Raw genomic sequence first — 24,126 nt, 5'->3', positions numbered from 1 at the left:
AAACCACCCCCTTTCCCCAATCCTAGGGTTTAAGGCTGCTTCAGAACGCCAGTGAACCTACAACACACTTTTTAACTCGAGTGTTGTGCATGCCACTGTTTGCAATATAAAAGAGTAGCAGTCCAGAGGTGATTTGAGATCAATATTGCTGTAAAATACACCCGATTTTATCCCCAAAGTATTGACTTAAGTAGAGAATGCAAATTAACAGAGAAAAGCGCGAGGGGGTTGGACCAGACCACATATATTGACCTGTGCTTATTCAAACTATGTACAGGTCCTTGCTAAGAAGCGAGGACCTATACATAGTTTAGCAAGCCACAATATGAAAAGATGGGTGCTGGGCAGCAGCGGAGCTAGGAATTTCTGGGGCTTAGTGGCACTCATACTTTAAATCATCATTTAATCTTAAGGGGCAAGCATATGTAAATAACTTAAAATCTCTATGAAGAACCAATGTATGAATATTCGATCTAGGTGTGTTTCTATTGGCAATTGCCCACACACACCCACATGTGCCAGCCCTGCCACTGACTTTGGCTAAGTTTAGCATAAGTTCATTTACTAATAATTAAGATATTTTGTCTACATCATATGCTAAAGTTTAAGTAAAGTAGCCTGTTGAAGTGCTTGTTTTGCGATTAAAATCAAGTCCAAGCTTAAAATCCAAACTTTCTTCCAAGCAAATTAAAAGTCTAAGAGGTACTAATTTTGGCCTTCAAACAATCAAACACAAAATGGCTTTAATGCCACTTCCTCCTCTTTTGGATGACAAACAGAATACAGCTGGGCTATATGTCTATTTGTTGAAGACAAAAACAAAACAACCATGAAGGGCATTTCTTGCTTGAATTCACTTATCAACAATGAGCCAAGCTTAACTCACCACAGGCCTTATCTTGGTGCCAACAAATATTGTCGATCAGAACAACTCAGGCTCGGTCAGTTTTGGACTTCACCGAGTTCAACCTACTTACGTTCAGAATTTACAGTTGATTTTTCAAGATTGATATTCAGATCTTAGTAATGAGTTGTTTGATAACAGTGACATTATGTTATTATTCCACGAACCTGCCATAAAAAATGAATCAGATTCCTATAACACTGTTACAAGTGTTCCATGAATCAGTTTCAGTTTTTTGGGGTAGATTGATATAATAGTAACAAAGTGTTACTGTTACCAAATGACCTCCAAGCGTTACATGTTTACATACATCCACTTGGGCACAATGCTTTGTCAAATTCAAGATCAGAATATATCAATTTCAGGACAGTCCAAATTTATTTATTGATGAGATTGAACAGTCCAAAATTTTAAAACCACACACTCAATGTAGTGAGCGACACCTGGTGTTAGCTCAATCAACATCCCGGACTCTGTCAAGACCAGCTCAAAAGTATGCCAAGGGGTTGTGGGAACACAATGGGTCACCACGTCTAGGGGCGGAGCTAGGATTTTTTTTCAGGGACGGGCCAAACGGTCCGCGGGTCGGGCCAAACTAAAAAAAATTGATTTTTTCAATGTAAAAAAATATTTTTTTCCTGCTCACCCGGGCTATGGCCCAGGTGGCCCCCTTCCCTCCGCCCCTAACCATGTCGTACTTCCGACCGGAAGGACTCTCTGCTGCACTTGGTGGATGCAGCCGTGATGAGAAGGTTCATAGGGACGTTGTAACTGCTGGCTTCAAGCTTTAGCCCACCCGCCATGGTTAGGCTTGTAGGGCCTTAAGGCCTGCTATGACCATGCCTGCACCCTCGGCAGCTGAGACCTCTGGCAGCCTCTCCACGGTTAGGTTTGCCTTGGCAACTGCACACCTCCTTGCTTGAGATAGTTTAGCACGAAGATGATACATCAGTTAGGCACTCTGACCTTGTAGTTTACATCATGACTGGAAAAATAATTTTAATGATTTGGTTTATTTTTCCTACATCTGGGGTTGTTCATGATCAGCTGATGTACCACGGCTTGATCTTTGATTGACTTGCAAGTTGAATTAAACTGTTAAGCAAATAACAAATCACTACTCAACTTTTTAAAGTTAACAAATGAGCACACATAAAGATTTCAAAGAATGAACCCAAAAAAAAAAAAAAAATTCAATTGATATAAAATGACAAACATACTTGTTATAAAGAATTACTCTTCTGTTGGCTAAAAAAATATGTTTTTACTTGCAAGATGATACGTATTTTTGTCATTTTCTATAAAAAATTAATATTGTTTGTCAGTAGGCAGCCTTTTGATATTTGTTTTCTCCAAAGTTGATCCCCTACTTGTTAATTCCAAAAAGTTGCGTTATGACTTGTCGTTTGCTCAAACAAATGGGTATTTCCTTTTTGTAATTAATTCCCCCCCCCCTTTTTTTTTTTGGGTTGCTGAGAAGATGTGCTAAAAATAGATAAGTTACAAGACTCATTAGATAACAAGACCAAAAAGATTTAAACACACGCATAAATCTATCGCTAGGTGCATGAAACATCATACTGTGAAACACATAAGTGAAGGAGAAAAAAATTTGGGAGCCTAATTGATCTTAAACTAGCCGGCCTGCACATGGCAAGTAGAGCCTAGTTGACCAATCAAGGTTCCAATGTAAGGATCATGCTTGAACTCGACTCGTTTGTGATATGAATCGAGCTTGAGCTGAACTTGATCAAACACTTGACCCCAAGTAGTAAAGCTTGAATTACTCAACTGCTTACTCAACCCTAACTGCACCTGATTTGTTGTTGGGTTGAGTTAATTGATTCAAATCGGAACCATCTAAGACCTCAGCTTTGCATCGATAAAATGACCAAGGAAAACATATCCTGGATCAAACTTACTTACCAAAACACTGTGCATGCTCACCACTTGGGGATTTATCTTTTTGGTGTTCCCATCTTGTTCTTATAGAGTGGCTTCCTTAACATACCGCCTTGGGATATTTGTGTCTTCTCGAGCACCAAAAACACACCCGTGTTTGTGCCCCAAACACATAGCCAGCTAAGGCACGGACCCCTTCTTGGCCGGTGAGGGCCTGGCTGGAAAATATAAGCTGCTGCAAACACAGGATACTAGAGGATTCAAGGTTCATTAATCTTAGCATTACCACATGAGGCAGTGTCACCTTTGAATCCACCGGCGGCCAATCAAATCGGTTTGTTGGCGATTTGATTCGAATAAGTCGACTCAGGCCAACCCTAAGAATATCGGCCACTTGGAACATTACAACATGTTGCTGCCAAACAACTTTTAAATAGTGTCCTTGCTGCCAAACAACTTTTAAAGGATTGGTGAAAACTTTCGATCTAATCTAAGTCGGTGGCCAACAGAAGATTCATTGGCGAAAAGGCACTAGAGTCATTAAACCAGGTCAAATTGTGGGCATTGCATGTGGCTAGACTCGAGCCCAGTCTCAATTCCAATGAGATTTTAGAAGGGCAGGTGTGGGCCACCAGTACTACTGGTCTAAATGACCCATATATCTTGGATCTGAGTATCCAAGTAGCATTTCCCCAATCAAACACAGCAAAGGGACAAAAGCTTTGGCATGGTGTTTCAATGAACATGAACATGAGCTAAGAAAAAGGAGGCAGCGGTAGCATATTAGGGCTACTGTGGCGTTTGATTCAAGCAAGTACCAAAACTTGACTCTTTCAACGGAAGATGCCATATTAGCAATAGAGTTAGAAGGCCATTTTATCAAGCTCATTTTTGACGCAAGTGACACACCTTATTGTCAATAAATATGTCCGTAAGAGGGCATTCAGTAAAAAGAACATCGTGTTCTTAGAATAGTGTCTTAAATATGTTTTTGTTTCAAGAATAATGATCTGATTATGGACGTTGCTTCTAAATTCAACAATTAAACACTACCCATAGTTATAAGAACATAGTGTTCTCTGGAAACACCCTATAAGCATTTCATTGAGTTGAGACTTTTTTTTTAAGAGTCATTTTCTTAGGGATCAATAGTCTTCAACTTTAAGGACTCATTTACAACACTTTAATAAAAAACCAGGTTATTGAGGCTTCAAATAACGGCTGCCTTTACCCATTTAGCCACCAGAGCTAGAAATGTCTAGCAGATCGGACATTAATAATCAGATTTTAGACTTTTGAGAGCATTTGGTTGACACCTCAAAAACAGTTTTGCTTTCAAAGCCAGTTTTTTGACCAGGTCACCCTCTCTAATCGAGTTTTCTAATCATTAAGAAATGGAAAAAAAATTGTATTGAAAATTTCTCCTTTTTTTTCTGTAATTAATCCAATTTGGAATTTCCTCTTGAAGCGTAAAAATGCATTTTTCTATCAACTCTACAGAAAACCCTTATGGATTATTAATTTCAGGGTAGGCAGTGGTTATTGAACAATAGGCATTCACGGTTAGAACCTTCCAGAGGTTGGCCTTGAGACTTTTACACCTTAGTAAGCAATGAAGTCTCTTAATCTGTGATAGATTTTTTGGGAGGGTGCAGTGTTGCTTGTCAGATTGTCAGTTTGTTTCTGATTGTCAGATTGTTAGATTGCCCGATGAAAGTCTGATTGTCAGTTTGATTCTTGTGAGTGTTATTCTTCTGGACTGCAAACAGTGGATGGATAACACTCCAGTTGATAGTGTCCGGCACCTCACACAGGTCCCAAAGCATTTCTGGACCCTGAGAGTAGGGATAAAAGAAAATGAGCTTCAGCCTCTTTGGGGTATCCTCAGCCTTTCTATAAATAAAAAAAGAGCCTTATAGGGAGTTGGCGACTGCTCCATACAGAAGCTCAAATTAGACATAGTTCTTGAAGTTGAGAAAGAGCTTATAAGGTGTATTAATAATCTCAGATTTAAGGCGACATGAGATCTTATATTTTATGAATTTGAGATCAAATCAAGCATATATCTTTTTCTAGAAAGATGCATGGATTATAGAGTGACCGCTGCAAAATCCCTGCTCCTGTCCCCGACCTCAAGACCTATGTTCAATCCTCTTGAGTGACATCCATGGGAATTGAAACCTGGTCACCAGTCTGACAACCAAGGCCTTTTCCCCATACACCAACATTTTTGGGTCTAGGGTTTTCTCCTTTTGCTTTGAGAAAATAAAAGCGACATACCTTAGTAGGTAACCACTTCCCTTGTGAGAAGGTTAGGGTTTCAATCCCATTTCTTGCATACACAAACCTTGAGGGGAAACTTGTAAAAGATTGTTAAGACAAACACTGCTAGATCAAGTCGAACTCATCGATTTGCACCCATGAGTGTAGATGATGGTAATAATATTTGGCTAAAGCTACAACGTATTAGTTTTTTCACTTAAGTGATTTCATATGGGCATGAACTAACCACAAGGCTGAGCAGCAAGGACCTATAACATAGCTTAGCAAGCAAGAATATGCAAAAATAGTGGTGCTGAGCAGCGGCAAAGAGCTAGAAATTTCTAGGGCTAAGTGAGACTCATACTTTAAACTGCCACTTAGTTTTAAAGGGCAAACATATCGAAATAAGTAGATCTTTATGAAGAATTAATATATGAGTATGCAAATTTGGAGGCTTTATGTTGGCGATTGCCTACACTCACCCACAAGTGCCTCCACCACTAATTCTCTGGCCTAAATATTTGTAAGATACAAATATCTTTCTCAAACTATTTTTGCTTTCTAGTAAAGTCTGAAGCAAAATGAAATTTGTTGCAAAACCTTGTTTTCACTGGACCAAAAAAGAATTTCTCATAATATGAAACAACAAAGTATAGTTATATATAAATCTGCTTACTCTCATTGCTTTAGATATACAATTCTTCATTTTAGTTAGTTTTTCAATGTCCTCAATAATAAGATAGAAGGAACATTGCATGGAGTCCAAAACAAATTATATTATGTATCTAACAGTTTTCTTGTGACTACAAAATTGGCAGCATTGTCACTTATAACCTATAAAGAATGTGTCATACAAAAGTTATAAGTTTATAATTTGAAAAGTAGAAATACTTGAACATTTAAGAATAATGAATACTAAGTAGTGGTAGTTACCTATACGACATTCTCCTGGCCAACTTCTATCACAACTTGCCTTAATATCTTAAACAAATAATTTGCATCTTTCACAATACTTGATGCATCAATAGACTTCAAAAATATAGTTCTTTGGATCAATAAACTAAATAATTGATTAACGTTTTACTTTAATTGTCATTCCAGCCTTCAACCATTTTTGTGCATCCAATCAAAGCCCATGTTTCTTTGAAACTTTTTAGTAATGTATTAATATTTCTTGTCTCTTCATCTAAAATTTTTTCTGCAATTTTCTTTCTACTTGGGGTTTCAAGTAAGGTCAAGTTTTACCAATTTCACATAGTGTTTTACTAAAATAAGGGAAATTAGCCACATTGGAAGTAATTGCAATATCATAAAGAAAATCTTGAAATTGTTGGACACATTTTTTTGTCTTATTTATATGTCAATTTGATCTTTTAAATTCAGTTGCTTCAAATTTGTAAACTTAAGTTCATTGTTGACAACAAAGTTATCTACTCATTTTCCTTTTTGCAGTTTAGATAATTTAATTGCATCATTTTCATCATCTTCAATCGGAACTTAAATAATATGTTGTCAATTTTTTCTCTCACTTCCTCATTTTAGAAGCCCTCAACCACATGAGACACTGCAAGATTTTTTTTTTATGGCTTGATCTTTTTTTTCCATAGGGTTCAACTTCCCCTTGTATATGGGCAAAAAGTTGTTTCATCTTATTAATGCCACCATACATCTTTTTCTATCAAAATGAACATTTGACCTTTTTTTTTGGTTGTCAACATGCAGAGGGTCTCTATCTTTTGCAATGGTGTTTGACATCAAATTATATGTATGAATTTATAATTTTTGCCTCTTGAGAATTTAAAATATGTTTGACAGCCTCTGGTCTAAGATTTGAGTTTGATACCATGTCTTGGTATCTTAGAATTTAAGGATGGTTTTTGGGGTACTCTTAAGCATCATTTTTGGTAAAATAATCAATACATGTTTGGATTATGAACAAAACTGAATTTGTGAGACACCATTTTGTCCCACTGTAATTTAACTACACAAAGTAAGTAAGTTTCAAAAACTGATTAAGAAACAAGCTTGTCACAAAACATGGTTTTCACATAACATCATTTTTTGAAAGGGTCTTGCAAACACAACTTAAGGTTTTAGGTTTTCATGTGTTACATATGAATTTCTAATCCTTACATCTTAAAATTTATAAATTTGAAGTAGAGAGATATGATATATTGAAAGTCTCAAATCCATGGACTTGAGACCTCAGATTCCAAGTCTTTAGATCATAGACAGGTTACACACGACTTTGTAATCCTTGCATCTTCATGAACTTTATAGCTTTGAAGTAATATACCAGAGAAATTAAAGATCTCGAATACAATTATACATGGTTCTTCTTAGATCTTAATAATTTAATTTGCTAAAACTATAAATTTAATTCAGATCTCTTTTGAGACCTTACCTTAAAACTTAAGATTCAAGGTAATCAAAACCCCCATAAAGGCAAGACGTTACTTTACAAAAAAATTGATTAATGTTTTACTTTTATTGTCATTCCAGCCATCAACCATTTTTGTGCATCCAGTCAAAGCCCATGTTTCTTTGAAATGTTTGAGTAATGTATTAATATTTCTTGTCTCTTCATCTAAACATTTTATGCAATTTTGTTTCTACTCGGGTCTTTCAAATAAGGTCCAGTTTTACCTATTTCACATAACATTTTACTAAAATACGAGAAATTAGCTACATTGAAAGGAATTGCAATATGATAAAAAAAATCTTAAAATAGCTGCACATATTTTTTGTCTTATTTGTTTGTCAATCTGATTTTTAAATTCAGTTGCTTCAAATTTGTAAACTTAAGTTCATTGTTGACAACAAAGTTGTCTATTCATTTTCCTTTTTGTAGTTTAGATAATTTAATTGCATCATTTTCATCATCTTCATCAAAATTTAAGTCATATGTCGTCAAAATTTTCTTTCACTTCTCCATTTTTGAAGCCCTCAACCACATGAGACCCTACAACATTTTTTTTACCGCTTGATCTACTTTCCCACATTATATGGGCAAGATGTTGTTCCATCTTATTAATGCCACGAGACATCTCTTTTTAACAAATGAACATCTGACTCTTTTCTTTCTTTTTATCAATAGATAGATAATGCTTCAAGCAGGGTCTCTATCTTTTCCAATTTTGTTTGATATCAAATTATATGCATGAATTTATAATTTTTGCCTTTTGAGAATTTAAGATATGTTTGATATCGTCTGATCTAAGATTCAAGCTTGATACCGTATCTTGGTATCTTATATTTTAAAGGTGTTTTTTAGGGTACTGTTAAGCGTCGTTTTATTGGCCAAATAATGAAGTCGTGTTTAGATTATAAACAAGACTGAATTTGTGAAACACCATTTTGTCCCCCTGTAATCTAACCACACAATCTAAGTTTTAAAAACTGGTTAAGAAACTAGCTTGTCACAAAACATGATTTTCATGTAACATCATTTCTTGAAAGGGTCTTGCAAACACAACTTAAGGTTCAAGATTTTCATGTGTTACATATGAATTTCTAATCCTTACATCTTAAAATTTATAAATTTGAAGTAGAGATATATGATATATTGAAAGTCTCAAATCCATGGACTTGAGATCTCAGATTCCAAATCTTTAGATCATATACAAGTTACACATGACTTTGTAATCCTTGCTTCTTCATGAACTTTATAGCTTTGAAGTAATATACCAGAGAAATCAAAGATCTCGAATACAATTATACATGGTTCTTCTTATATCTTAATAATTTAATTTGCTAAAACTATGAATTTAAGACAAATATCGTCTGAGAGCTTACCTTAAAACTTAAGATTCAAGGTAATCAAAACTCCCATAGAGGCAAGACATTACTTTACAAAAAAATTGATTAATGTTTTACTTTTATTGTCATTCCAGCCATCAACCATTTTTGTGCATCCAGTCAAAGCCCATGTTTCTTTAAAACAATTCAGTAATTATCTCTTCATCTAAAAATTTTATGCAATTTTCTTTCTACTCGGGGGTTTCAAATAAGGTTCAGTTTTACCGATTTCATATAACATTTTACTAAAATAAGGGAAAATTAACAACATTGAAAGCAATTGCAATATGATAAAAAAAATCTTGAAATAGCTGCACACATTTTTTGTCTTATTTGTTTGTCAATCTGATTTTTAAATTCCGTTGCTTCAAATTTGTAAACTTAAGTTCATTGTTGACAACAAAGTTATCTACTCATTTTCCTTTTTGCAGTTTAGATAATTTAATTGCATCATTTCCATCATCTTCATCAAAATTTAAATTACATGTCAAAATTTTCATTCGCTTCTTTATTTTTGAAGACCTCAACCACATGAGGCACTACAACATTTTTTTACGGCTTGATCTACTTTCCCACAAGCAAATAATGCTTTCAAGCCAGGTCTCCATCTTTTGCAATGGTGTTTGATAGCCTCTGATCGAAGATTCAAGCTTGATACCGTATCTTGGTGGTTTTTAGGGTACTCTTAAGCGTCGTTTTGTTGGCCAAATAATGAAGTCGTGTTTGGATTATAAACAAGACTGAATTTGTGAAACACCATTTTGTCCCCCTGTAATCTAACCACACAATCTAAGTTTTAAAAACTGGTTAAGAAACTAGCTTGTCACAAAACATGATTTTCACATAACACCATTTCTTGAAAGGGTCTTTTGAACACAACTTACGGTTTTAGATTTCATGTGTTATATATGAATTTCTAGTCCTTACATCTTAAGATTTTTAAATTTGAAGTAGAGATGTGTTACATATGGCTTTGTAATCCTTGCATATTCATGAACTTTGTAGCTTTGAAGTAATATACCCGAGAAATCAAAGATCTCAAATACAATTATACATGGTTCTTCTTATATCTTGATAATTTAATTTGCTAAAACTATGAATTTAAGACAGAGCTCGTCTAAGACCACACCTTACAACTTAAGATTCAAGGTAATCAAAACCCCCATAATGGCAAGGCAGTCAAGAATCACATGGTACACAATTTTTTATTATTTTTTTTGTACTTTATATAATTGTGACTTGTCTTAGGGCTTAGAAAAACCAAGGGAACACATGTTGGTGTTGATAGATGACGTGATCACCACAAAAAGGAAGGGTGAGGACTTCTTCTTTCTTGTTGGGCGGCAAGATGAAACACTCATCTTTCCAACCCAACTCCATGAAGCACTTTTTAGGAAATGTATATAGGCATGTATCAAATCCATCAACCTAAGTTCTGTTTTCCAAATTCAGGAGCAAAAAATTTCTTAAAATTTAATTTTTGTGTGGTTCCTAATCAAACCTACCAAATAGAGTTGGCCAACTAACACCGCAACTTTTCATTGGCTCATCAAAAGCCCGATCTAAGTCGGCTTATGCGAACAAGTTCAACCCCATCTAGCTCATACCCTAATAAATATCACCCTAAAAAATTCGTCTTTACATGATAGAAAATGTAGAAGATTCAAAAAAAAAATCTTAGCAATTTAAACCAATTGCTTAATTTTTACATTTGTTTTTCATTTATTTAACAAGGACTTCTTTGACATTATGCCAAGAAAATGGACTTTTGTTACGCAATTTTATATGTTGCTATCGTTGTACTCTTATTTTAAGTAGTTTAGTATCAATTTTTTGGACAATGATTCTACAGTTAATACAGCTACGTGTGTACTAAAATTTAATTGACGAATATTTAATATAAAAAATGGGGTTATTTGTTAAGAGAGAGATTCCATTGAAGATTTCTAGCATTTTTTATTATGCCATGCTTCTTTTGGAAGAAGTTCTCATTTATGCATTTCCATCACTTCTTGAGGGCCCTAATGCCCTCAAAAAGTCCGTAAAATCATCACAACATCAAAAAATAAATAAATTTTAGAAAAAGCTGCAACTCTGTATTTTGAGATGAAATCCTTATTTTGCCCTATACTTAACAATTTCAGGTCAAACGTAAGATCCATACTTGAAATCCTTATTTTGCCCTTTTGCATTGAGAAATTGTAAAGGGAGGAGAGTCTTATTTTAAATCCACAATTCTCAAATTATTCTAAGGATTTTAGATTATGGGTAATCAAACACACCCTAGATTGAGGATTTAGTCGCATATTAGAGGTCACAGATTCTTATTGTTAATAGTGGTGAAATCCAACGTATGTTTATCTCAGTATATCAAGGATTTCAGTTAGGATTTTGGATCTCAGATATAAGGATATCAAGAACATGCTTCTCTGGATTTGGGTTGGTCTCTCCGGCCGAGTTCAACACCAGCGGCTCATTCCTAAGCCCTCGCCGACTTGAGAGCGGCTGATTGTAAGTGTGAACAGGAGCGGCGTTCCTTCTGTTATTACTCCACCAGCAATACTTAACCACCCGGCTCGAGAGGTTTGACTTCAATGCAATTTTTGCCAACTTACTTCTCCGATATTGAAGCTTCCATTTTACTTACTCGAATCCCAATCTACCAACTCATTCGTAATTGTAAGAAAAGAAATACCCATTTGTATGGTGTTCATTGCTTTCTACTCCACCCATTTCCCCCTTTTCCCTTTTCTCTCAATAGTATTTCATGGCAAAGGTTTTTCTCTTTAGTTTTTATTTTTTTTAAAAAATTGAACTACCAAAGTTGAAAGTTGAAGCTCAAGACAATAGATAGTGATAAACTTGATACAAAGTCTTTCAATTTGATGTCCTTCAAGGAGAGCAGCAAATCTGGTGGAGCTAACAACATGTTGACAATTAAGCCTGCCCGACACCCGAAACTTGGGCCTGAGCTTGGCCCAACTATTAAAACTCAAGCTCGGGTCCGACTCGATTAAATTAAAAAATATATTTTTTAATACAAATAAAATAATATATATATATATATATATATTAATAAAACTTAAAAAAATATATCCGGCCCACTCGGGCCGACCCAATAAATTATCGGGCTGGCCCAGCCCATTTTTCCGAGCATGGGCCCGAGCCCCAATCGGGGTGGGTATTGAGTACCACTGGCGACCTGGCCCAGTGCCCATCCTTATTGATAATATGTCTTGTGTTTTATTCATATAAGTATTATAATAAATTATCAAGCTGGCCCAGCCCTTTTTTCCGAGCATGGGCTCGAACCCCAATCGGGGTGGGTATTAGGTACCACTGGCGGCCTGGCCCAGTGCTCAGCCTTAATGATAATATATGTATTCTGTTTTATTCATATAAGCATTATTCTTGTAGAGCATGGCATCACTCTATCTCAAGCCTAGATGCTGCTTGGGCCTGAGAGGTATAGGGAGAGAGGGAACGGCTGCTTCAACATGAAGGCTGAGTATTGGACTAAGTTCCCGATGGGTACCGAGTACCTAGCTCGATCGAGCCTGATAACATATCGGTTCGAATAGATATATTTTTTAATATTATTTTAATGATGATATATATATTATTATTAAATATATATTTTATATTAATTTTTTACTTTATATTTTAAAAGAATATTTCTTTATTGCAACCTAGCTGAGCCCAGGCTCAGGTTTCGAGCTGTGGGCCGGCTTGAGCCCGACTCTTATGAGGCCAGGCCTATTCAACATACTTTAAAAATTAAAATTTGCTTAGTACCTAATTGTGTGACCTAACAACTTCAATCATAGGGACACAATTTGGAGTGAACCACTTCAAAATAAATATATATTAAAAAAAACTATTTGATTTAAGAAATGACATCCCATACGAAGTGAACTGCAGATATGTTAAGGTTGAACATGTAAAAAAAGAAAAAAATTCTCTATATAAACCGGTTATTTGTAAAATAACTGTGAATTGCCAATCTCCTAGCAGCTCCTTGAGGAATTTGAACACATATTGGAGCGGCATATAATCCCTACCCTCCTTGACGTTTATTTCCGAGCATCTATTTACCACAATTTCTGTGTTTTGAAAATTAAAAGAACTTTACATTAAAAATTCTCCTAAGATGACTTTACATTAAGCTAATACAAACTCTTTGAACCACCTATTGCTTCCTCTATTAGGGGATTTCAAATCCATGATAAATGAAATCCACTATCTTAATAAACATTAGATTTTAATAGATTCACGCTGCATGTTAATTGTTAAAACCGTGAATTTGAAGTTTGACCATTCTACAAATCTGCCATAATCTTTACGATAGATTTATGAAACAATAACAAACTGTTATTGCTGTAAAAAAAAGCCTCTTAAAAGGACAACGTATGCAACAGTGTCTAAATTGGTGCAGATTAATACGATAATAACAGATTATTCCCACTGCTGAATGGGCTTAAATATCATAGTGATCGGATCTCAACTTTGTGGTAAACAAATGTGGCTTGAAGGTTTTAAGTTTAACCCGTAGCTATTCATCGTGCATCCGATTAGTGAGTTGGTTTTATAATAGAATCATAATTAGATCCAATATTTGAGCAGTTCCCCCTCGCAAACCCTTTTTCAGATCTGATCCAACCAGTCATTTGGATTTTGAATTGGACCCCATACACCTGATTCGCTTGGATCGACTTTTGAATGCATATAAAACTTAAAACATTTTCCTAAAATTTTAAAAAATCTTTATGAATTTTATTGAAGGTTTTAAGTTTAACCCGTAGCTATTCATCGTGCATCCGATTAGTGAGTTGGTTTTATAATAGAATCATAATTAGATCCAATATTTGAGCAGTTCCCCCTCGCAAACCCTTTTTCAGATCTGATCCAACCAGTCATTTGGATTTTGAATTGGACCCCATACACCTGATTCGCTTGGATCGACTTTTGAATGCATATAAAACTTAAAACATTTTCCTAAAATTTTAAAAAATCTTTATGAATTTTAAATGGCAGGGTAGGTTGTGGTTGTTGTATCGGCATTTCGGCTAAGTGGGAGGTTAACAAACTACCATTCTGAAAAGAGAATATAAAAGCCCCTCTTCCTCCTACCTTTCAGGGTCTGCGCTGAAGCTTAGGTGGGCAGCCGCGGTCTTCTACTCCCGTGAAAGCATTCTCTTCCCCCCCCCACACCACCAGGGGGAGTAGTATTTACAGGAATCAAAACAAGGACCTGCTGCCTATGCATCTTTCATTTTGACCAACTATGCCCTTAGAACTTATAGGAGTTAGCCTTGAGACTTTCACACCCGAACAAGCGATAAAATCTCTTAATCTAGGATGGTTTCCCCCAAATAAATTAGGAGTCGGCTAATGCTCCTTACTCAAGCTCAAATTAATTGGTTGTACTTTTGAAGTTAAACAAAAACTTATGATGTGTTTTACTTCAAACAAAACTTATAAGGTGTGTTTAATTATCTCAGGTTTAAGGAGATATGAGATGTTAGATTTTAAGTATTTCAGATCAAATCAAGTATATGGTATCTTTTGTTTAAGAGATGCATGAATTATAGAGTGGCGGCCGTAAAATCCTTTCTCGATGACTGACCTCAAGACTTATATTCAAATTCCTCTTGATGGACATCAATCAGAATTGAACATGGTGACCAGTCTGACAGCCAACGCCATTTCCCTGTACACCAACTTGTGTGAGGCCAGGGTTTTCTAAAGCTGGTTATATATGCCGTGTTTGTATATGTAATTTCATGCGCCATCCTAAACAAAATATTCCAATGATTAATACGAAAAGAAATTTTTTGTAAAGAGAAAAAAAAACCACAAAAAGAAGATTTGAGGATTCGATAAAAGTAAAATTTGTCAGTCCATATATACATATCTTTACTACCAATATACCCTTTTAAGTAGTAAAAAATTGTTTTCGTTTTTTTGCCTCTTTCATAGTGTTATTTCATTACCTCGTAAATATTTTATTATATCATAAACATTATCTCAAACTTATGTTTATATCTCATACATCCTTCCCTTATTTTATAATCTCATAAATATTTTATTACCTTTTAAATAATATCTTATAGTTATGTTTAGTGTTATCTCATACATATGTCTGTTATCTCGTTATCTCATAAACATTATCTCATATCTATGTTTATCGCATGCATCTATCCGTCCGTTATCTCATTATCTTATAAACATTATCCCATACTTATTTGTTATTTCATACTTACTTGTAATCTCACGCACATGCATATTCAATATTTGAGAATGAAAGTAAATGTGCATATTGGTAGTAGAGTTCACATCCGGTGTACACTTGCTACATACGGGTAGCATAGAGAACACAATCTCAGGGTTTTCTCCTTTTGCTTTAAAAAAGCGACATGGCTTGATAGGTAAGCCACCTTGGAGAGGTGAGGGGAAGCTTGTTAAAGCTTGTCAAGATAACTACCTCTAGATCAAGTCCAACTCGTTACTGCGCCCTTGAGCTTATTTAATTTCCCATAGTTGGTGCTCTAATTTCCCATAGTTGAAGCTATGTTAATTTTGTAAGGTACGGTAGAGCCAAGAGGGCTGCCAATGGCCATACCCCTCCACCAACCCTCACCTCCCCACCCCCAACTTTTTTCAAAAAATGCCCGTTATAATTTTTTTTTAAAAAATTTGGCCCTATAAAAATCTTTAAAATATATAATAAGCCCATGTGGAAAAATTTCCACAAAACCTTTAAAAATGTTGAAAAAATTCATTTAACTATTCGGCTCATCCAATGAAATGATCCTGGCTCCGCCTTAGGTTAGAGCTCACCCAAAGGTTGAAGGTTTTATTTGAAAGAGCTACACATGAAGTGGACTGGTGGGTGGACTCTTGTGAAATAAAATAGGAAATAAATGTAAACGGTAATACTTGGGCAACCAAGGGGTTAAGGGGTATAGCACAACTAGTCGAACAGGTGGGCGTATAGAAGAACCAATATATATAAATATACAATTTAGGTTGGTTTCTATTGGCAAGTGCCGACATACACCCACATGTGCGAGCTCCGCCGCTGACTTTGGGCTAAGTTAGCATAAGTTCATTAACTAATAAAAAGATACTTTTTCTATGTCATATGCTAAGATTTACTTAAAGTAACTTGTTGAAGCTTAAAGTTCAAACTTTCTTCCAAGCAAATTAAAGGTCTAAAGAGGTACTCCTTTTAGCCTTCAAACAATCAGCAAAAATGGCTTTAATACAGCAGGGCTATATGTCTATTTGTTAAAGATAAAAAGAAAAGAACCATCAAGGGCATTTCATGCTTGAATTCCCTTATCAACAACATGAGCTAAGTTTGACTCCTCATAGGTGTTATTCCAATACCAGCAAATATTGTAACAGCTCAGACTCGGGTCAGTTTCGAGCTTCACCGATTCCAACCTGCTTAGATTTGGAATTCAGAGTTTTAATTTTCAAGATTCAAATTCAAATCATATTAATGGGTCATTTGGTGACAGCAACATTCTGTTACTATCCCATGAACCTGCCCTAAAAAAAGAGGCAGAGTCATAACTTTTGTTTTAAATTTCAAATTTAAAGGGCACTCATATGTAAAAAGGATAAAAACTAATAAAGTAAATTCTGTGGGCTGGTGTGGGCAAATTGCCCACTTCTGACACATTATTGCTCGGCCACTGGTTTAGGTACATCTACTTAGGCACAACGCTTGTTGAATTCAAGATCAGAATAGATGAAATTCAAAACAGCTCAAATTTAGTTCAAGTTAATTGATGACTATTTTGTCTCAAGAGTATATTCAATACTCTTTATAGCCAACACCACTTAGTAAAAGTAATTGGAAACTAGTACAAATTATTACTTCGAACAGGGCTTATTTTGGATTGTGCCTTCCATTACCACTTATATCGATCATTAGTTATGGATGACTATGATCTTCCCAGTGGCATGGCCGCCCATGCTCCTAGCCCAAGCCTCATGGGCCATGGCTCGAGGGTAGGTCGAGTCCACTACCGTCTTGACCTTCCCTTCCTTGAGCAAGCCCATCAGAAGCTCGAGCTCCTCGCGAGTGGGCACCATAAGAAAGGGCACAAATTCCTTCTTTGAACGCATTAATTTTTTGAACCACGCGCTCACGTAGTGAGCCACACCAGGTGTTAGCTCAATCAAGGTCCCGGTCTCGGTCAAAACCTGCTCAAAAGTATGCCAAGGGGTCGTCGGACCACAGTGCAACACCACGTCGTACTTCCGGCCAGAAGGGCTCTTCAGTGCTGCGCCTTCCGGGGTCGTGTAGTCGAGCACCTCGTCGGCACCTAGGCTCTTGACCAGCCCTAGATTGCGAGACCCACACGTCGCGGTTACGTGCGCCTTGGCAAGCTTAGCTAGCTGGACTGCATAGAGACCCACTCCACCGGATGCGGCCGTGATGAGAATGTTCAGTGGGACGTTGTAAGTGCTGGCATCAAGCTTGAGCCCACATGCCTTGGTCAGGGCTTGTAAAGCTGTAAGACCTGCTATGACTACGCCTGCACCCTCGGCAGCTGAGACCTCCGGTGGCCTCTCCACGGTCAGGTTTGCCTTTGCAACTGCATACTCTGCAAGGCCACCTCCGTGCTAGGAGGTAGTTTAGTACAAAGATGATATATTAGTTACGTGCTCTGACCTTATAGTTTATATCATGACTGGAAAAGTAACTGTAATGACTTGGTTTACTTAGTTTGCTACATCTAGGGCCGGCTTGATCTTAGATTGACTTGTGAGTTGAATTAAGCATTTAAGGCAAATAATGAATCATCGTTCAACTTTTAAAAGTTACCACATAGGCACTCAGCTTTTAGGAAAGCTTTTCAAAAAATGAACAGAAAAGACTTGTTTTGATCTAAAATGACAAACATGACGGTTATAAAGAATTGCTTTTCTAGTGGCTAAAAAAAGATAATTTTGTTTCAAGATAGGCACCGTGTTTTTCGTTATTTTATATCAAAAATTAATATTCTTTTATCAGTAGGCAGCACTTTGAGATTTTTTTCTCCAAAGTTGAGCCCCTACTTGTCGATTTTAAAAAGTTGGGGTGTGACTAGTCATTTGCTCAAACACTTTTTTTTATTTTTTTTTTAATTTGGCTGAGAAGATGTGCTAAAATAGATAACAAGACCAATTAGATAACAGCACCAATGAGATTTAAACATCTAATGCTCTAGTAATAACACACATAAATCTATCACTTAGTGAAACAAACATCAGACTGTGAAGCACGTAAATGAAGGAAAAACAAAAATTGGGAGCCTAATTGATCTTGTTGATTGTTCAAGGTTCCATTGTAAAGATCAAGTTCGAAGTCGACTCATAAGTTTATGATATGAATTGAGCTCTATCTGAAGTTGATCAAATACTTGAGTCCAGTCACGCTTGAGTTATTCGACTGATTACTCAACCCTAACCGCGTCCGATTTCATTTTGAGTTGGGTTGAGTTGATTCAACTGGGAACCACCTAAGTCCTCAGTTTGCATCCCCAAAATGACCAAGAAAAACATATCCTGGATGAAACATACTTACCAAAATACCGAGCATGCTCACCACTTTATCACCCAGCTTGAAGTTTTGAACACCGGGTCCGACCTCAATCACCTCTCCGGCGATGTCTTCACCTGTTTCAAGGCCAATTTTCATTGCCGAATTCTGTTAAAAAAACGTTATGTAATAGATACAAATCCTGACGATATGGCCCTCTTCTAGCTTAGCCTAACCATGGTTTAAACCTTTGAGGGTTTCTGGGACAAAATGTATATACATATGAAGATGAGACCATGTTCACTACAGAATAGTGGTTAACACACTAACCCTTCATGCCCACAATGGCATGTCCTTAGTGGACAAAATGTGAATTCATTTTCTTGTAGTCCTGTTTTGTCCTTATAAAGTGGCTTTCTAAAGTGCTGCCTTGACGGGTGTTTGTGTCTTTTCAAGCACCCAAACACGCAACCCATGTTCGGGCCCCAAACACATAACCAAATTACGCACGACCCCCTCCTTGGCCGGTGAGGGCCCAGCCGGAACATATAAGCTGCCATAATAGAGATGGGTAACACTCAGACGAATACCAGAACAAACACAAAGAAAGCAAAAACAAAGAAGGCACATGAGGCAGTGGCACGTTTGGATTCAGTTTGCTGGTGATTTGATTCGAATAAGCTGACCCTAACACTTCGAATATCGGCTGCCGGTGTCCATCCATATGGTGATTATCAAGCAAAGTAATATTTATTTACTTTCGTATTGTGGCCAATGCAGCCTGATACATCCACATGCAAATATGCCTTCTAAGCAGTATCGGTCCATGAGGAGGTTATATACCTGGGATGAATGGGAACTTGAATGGGAGGAGCGGCCGCAACAGGCCATGCTGAAGCCTCCAATCAACTGGGTTCAGGCTCGTTGCTTCGAGTTTCAATAGAACCTCGCCGTGCTTCGGCATGGGTATTGGAATCTCCGCATGCTGCAACAAAGTTTCAGTTTAGTATCGGTTGCCCACATACTTGGTGAAAGAGGTGTAAGTCACTAAGAGGTTGTTTGGCAGTTGAAACATTCTAGTAGACTTCCATGAATTTGCTCCATTCTTTGTAGCCGATACATAGAGTGTTCTTGCTGCTAAAGAACCTCTAAGGAATTGCTGTAAATTTTCCGATCTAATCTGAGTCAGTGGCAGATAGAAAATTCTTTGGCTGAGAGACACTAGAGTCACTGAACCGGGTCTAGTGTGGGCATTGCATGTGGCTAGACCTGAGTCCAGCCTTGATTCCAACGACAATATTTTAGAAGCACTGGTGTGGGCAGTGGCTCAAACCAACCCCATGTAGCTCCTCTACTGGTCCAAGTCACCCACATAAATCAGATCTGGGAACCCAAGTAGTCTTTCACCAACCAAACACAGGAAAGACATCAAAGCTTTGGCATGGCGTCAATGAGTTTGAAGACGAGCTAATAAAAAAAGGTGGCAGTGGTGGTGGCCGCAGCAGCCTGTTAGGTAGGGCTACTGTGACATTTGATTCAAGCAAGTACCGAAACCTCACTCATTCAACAGAAGATGATATGTTAGCAATAGAGTTGGAAGATCATTTTCTCAAATTCATTTTTGACGTACAAGCAACTGGTGCATCTTATTGTCAATAAATCTGTCAGTAAGAGGGCATTCATCAGTAAAAGAACATTGTGTTGTTAGAATAGTGTCTTAAAAATATGTTTCGAGAACACTATGTTTTTGTTTCAAGAAACATGATCTGATTATGGATGTTGTTTCTAAATTGAACAGTTAAACACTACACGTAAATATATTATGTAGAACATAGTGTTCCGTTGAACATGTATTCTAGAAATGCGTTCCGAAACCAACTCGTTCTTTTGTCAAACACAAAGGCAGACCCCCATGGTCACGAATCGTCAGCCAAATAGAACTTGGTTACTTAAAGCCAGGTTTTCAATCGTCAGCCAAGCAGAACCTGATTTTTATAAATTAATTATTGATAACTCACAGAAGCAGACCCCCATGGTCACGAATCGTCACCCAGATAGAACTTGATTACCTAAACCCAAGTTTTCAATCGTCACCTAAACTGATGTAATTAGGAGTATACTTACAGTAAACTCCTAATCGAGATAGGCCACCTGTCGTTATTAAAATATTTCGAACATGTAAAATAGAAAATGAATCCTGCATTGTCTAAGACAAGAACATTACTAATATGAAGTTAATGAGACCCAACAAAAACTCACCAAAAATCAGAATTGGTCATTAAGGGGTCGTTTGGCACCATGGACACTCACAGGAGTGCTCCATAAACACGCCCAAAGATTAGACAACATTCATGGAACAACTAATGTTCACAAATTCAACGGACTTTTACAAAGTATTACTACTGCCAAATGACCTCTAAAATAAGGACCTCATCAAAGGAATGACAACAACCATTTTGTACCACTATGCAGGTGGGGAGGAAACGAAGACGGAACAAAGTATTCCTACTACCAAATGACCTCTAAAATAAGGACCTCATCAAAGGAATGACAACAGCCATTTTGTACCACTATGCAGGTGGGGAGGAAACGAAGACTGCACAGGGTAGAAGAGTAGGAAAAAACCGTGCTCTTGTCATGGTTTAGCTACCCGTTTTTCATCTAACTCCGAGGACCTACTTGGGCGTTTGATAATAAGAATGCCATATTCTTTAAAATGCAGTGTTCCACAAACGACCAGCTGTGGCCCCCGTCTGAATGAGCAGTCATGTGGCCAGTTAGGCTTACATACTTTTTCCAGTCTTAAGCCCACCAAACTTGAATTATATACATGAATTAATTTGATTTTCAAAGTTGGTAGGACAACACAGTTAAGAATTGCGCATAAACTAACAGTATTAATGTTAATTTCTGCTTGAAATGTTCTTCCTTTCTTTAATCTGTCTTCCAGGAAGAAACCATATGGTGGTTTAACTTTTGCAGGAAAATTTCTGGGAAGGAGTTGGCAGTCCACATTTCCTTGTGGGCGATCACACAGTTCTGTGACATGGAAAGAGCGAAGAAAGCATACGATCAGTCGAAGCCATTTATAAAGAGACGCATATTGTCATACCACTTGCAGTTACCTTTATTAATTTTGTGCTTTAATTTTTCGGACCGCACCATCTAAATGGTAGGAGAATGTCAACCAACAAAAAATGACATCATAGTGTTTAGGTTCACACAATAGTAACAATTTATTACTGTTGCCAAATGAGCCATTGAATGTCTGATAACGTGCCCTTCCATCTGGAGCACCCGGATAATGACAATAATACTTTAAAATCCAAAATTTTGGTTCCTTCATAAATTTTCACGTTTCAAACACTTAAATACTGGGATGGATCAATCAATGGCAATACCGCATGAACAAATCTAACAAAGTTACATATAAGCGTAAAAGAACCTTTTCATAATATATTCCAAGTTAGGTACATTTTAAAACACCACGACAATAACAATAAGAATAGTTTAGAATTAGAGCCACAACTTTCGTCCATAAATTTTACACTAAAAGATCTGAAACTTCAGTGGAAGAATGATGCATCAATACATAGAAGTAAGTCATGAATAAATTTGTCGAAGCTAGCCATAAACTTTAAACAAACCTTTTCATAATATGTTCTTTAGAAAGCACCAGGACAATAAAAATAGGGTAAAAGCCAAATTTCACGTGCTATACCCATAAAATGATTTTCGTTTGACCTCTATGAGTGGAGGCGTACCTCTGTTAAATGAATAGAAATATAAATATTGAACATCTAAATTGTTAGAGCATCGAAACTTGAAAATGTGCCTATCATATATTGGAAAAAAATTGCTTGAAAAGGGAATCGTGTCCCTTTTTTATTATTTTAATATACATTTTTTTTATAAGAAACCGGTTCTTCAACAATCACATACAAGAGTTGAGGGGCTGTTGATCGGTTGTTTGTTGTTGGGCGCTGATTTTGAAACTTTCCTATATATTATAAAAGAAATGTAAGGGGATGATGATCTTGACAATTACACTTAGTTTCTCCATTTTATTATGGTTCAACCTAACAAGGATTGGTTGGTTGCTGAGGTTTCAAATAACTAATAATCAAATTTTAGGCTTTGCAGACGATTTGGATGACACCGCAAAATCAGTTTTGCCTCTAAAGCCAGGTTTTGAGTTTTTCGGGGAGATTAAAATAAGATTTGAGGAAAACTCAGTTTCCAATATAAAATTTGGTTTTGTAAAAAAGGAGAGAAAAGCATTTGTTATTCATGAAAAGCCAGTTTTGGGATGTATAATTCAAACAAATAAACAAAGTTTCCAAATTACTTGTTAAAAAACTTGGGTTTCATAAAACAAACTTTTTACAAAAACGGGTGTCACCCAACACCCCCATAGTAAAAACCACTGTGGTGTGTATACAGGGTCGAACCATGTCGCTCCCTGACGAGGACCATGTAATTTTTTCTTCCTCCATTTTGTCTTTGTAAGGAGGGATTTTAATTTCAACTTTTGAGCACTGTGTCACCTAATTTCATGCACCTGAACATATAGTCAGTTTGGAAAGTAAAATGGTTGAGGGGAACCAATATAGAAATAAAATGTCCGTGGGGCAAAATATGCAAATAAACATTAGTTTGTATGCATATAGTCAGCTTGGATAATAAAATGGTTGAGGGGCACCAATATATAAATAAAATGTCCGTGTTATATGACAAAATAATACAGAAGGGCTGATAAAGGGGGTTAGAGTGTGATGAGGATGAGCTAGTCCGTACCTTTAGGGCAGCGGAACCACCACCGTAAGCTTCGTATCTAACAGCCTGCATTGTCTTGGCCGCCATGAACTCCCTTGAAAGAGGTTGGTTCTGTTGGAGGAAGCAAAAAACAAAGAAGAGCTCGTGGAACACTATTGCAAGAACACTAAGCTCATGCGCACATTTCAATTGTACCGTGGTACACCATAATGGACTCCAAGACCTCTATATATAAGCCTAAGAGAACATGTAACTCTACCACGTTCATGATATTAAAATATAAGAAAAGTCCTTGTAACTTATCATGTCACAGCTACGTACCTTTATAAAAAGCTGCCACATGACTTTAACCTTTCTTCAACACTTTAGCAAAGGCGTCCCTTATTATGGACTCCACATGTGGAAAGGAGTTTTGTGTCACATTCTATCACTTTCTACACCAAGAGATGACTTGAACTTCATGAACTTTGAATAGTCGAGAGCTTTTGTAAATCTGTCAGCCACTTGATCATTCGTAGAACAATACTTCATTATGATTGATCAATCGGTGACTGTTTCACAGATAAAGTGGTGGTTAAGCTCAATATGTTTAGTTCTTCCAGAACACTGGTTTTTTTGTCACGACAATTCCAGCTTGGTTATCACAAAAAAGCTTTGATGCATCAAGTTGTCACCTAAAATTTTTCGTATCTAGATAGCTTGACAGGTATATGCAGTGGTTGCAGCATACTCCGCGTCTGAAGATGGTAAGGCCCAATTACTTGTTTTTTCAACATCCAAAACACAACCCCAGAGTCAAGGGTAAAGATGAACCCATTATTGTTTTTTGTCAGCTATAAAACCAGCTCAATCACTATTAGAAAAGCCAACTAATTTAATATTTACATTGGTTCCCAATCCCATAGTTGGTTGTTGCTCGGATTCATTTGCTGCTTCAAAATGATAT

The 24,126-nt window shown here is 36.7% G+C and overlaps 1 protein-coding gene across 1 annotated transcript; it reads right to left on the bottom strand.

Moving 5' to 3' along the window:
* Positions 1–16,646: 16,646 nt before the first annotated feature.
* On the bottom strand, positions 16,647–23,373 carry LOC116251062 (chloroplast envelope quinone oxidoreductase homolog). Its single transcript, XM_031625129.2, has 4 exons — positions 23,202–23,373; positions 19,248–19,389; positions 18,450–18,541; positions 16,647–17,506 (listed from the first exon to the last, which is right to left on the bottom strand). The coding sequence occupies exons 1-4, from the start codon at positions 23,265–23,267 to the stop codon at positions 16,808–16,810; spliced, it is 999 nt and encodes a 332-aa protein (XP_031480989.1). The 5' UTR covers positions 23,268–23,373; the 3' UTR covers positions 16,647–16,807.
* Between the last annotated feature and the right edge of the window lie 753 nt (positions 23,374–24,126).

Source organism: Nymphaea colorata, chromosome 3 (assembly GCF_008831285.2).
Source record: "Nymphaea colorata isolate Beijing-Zhang1983 chromosome 3, ASM883128v2, whole genome shotgun sequence".
Lineage (NCBI taxonomy): Eukaryota > Viridiplantae > Streptophyta > Magnoliopsida > Nymphaeales > Nymphaeaceae > Nymphaea > Nymphaea colorata.
This window is presented reverse-complemented; position numbering and strand designations above follow the sequence as displayed.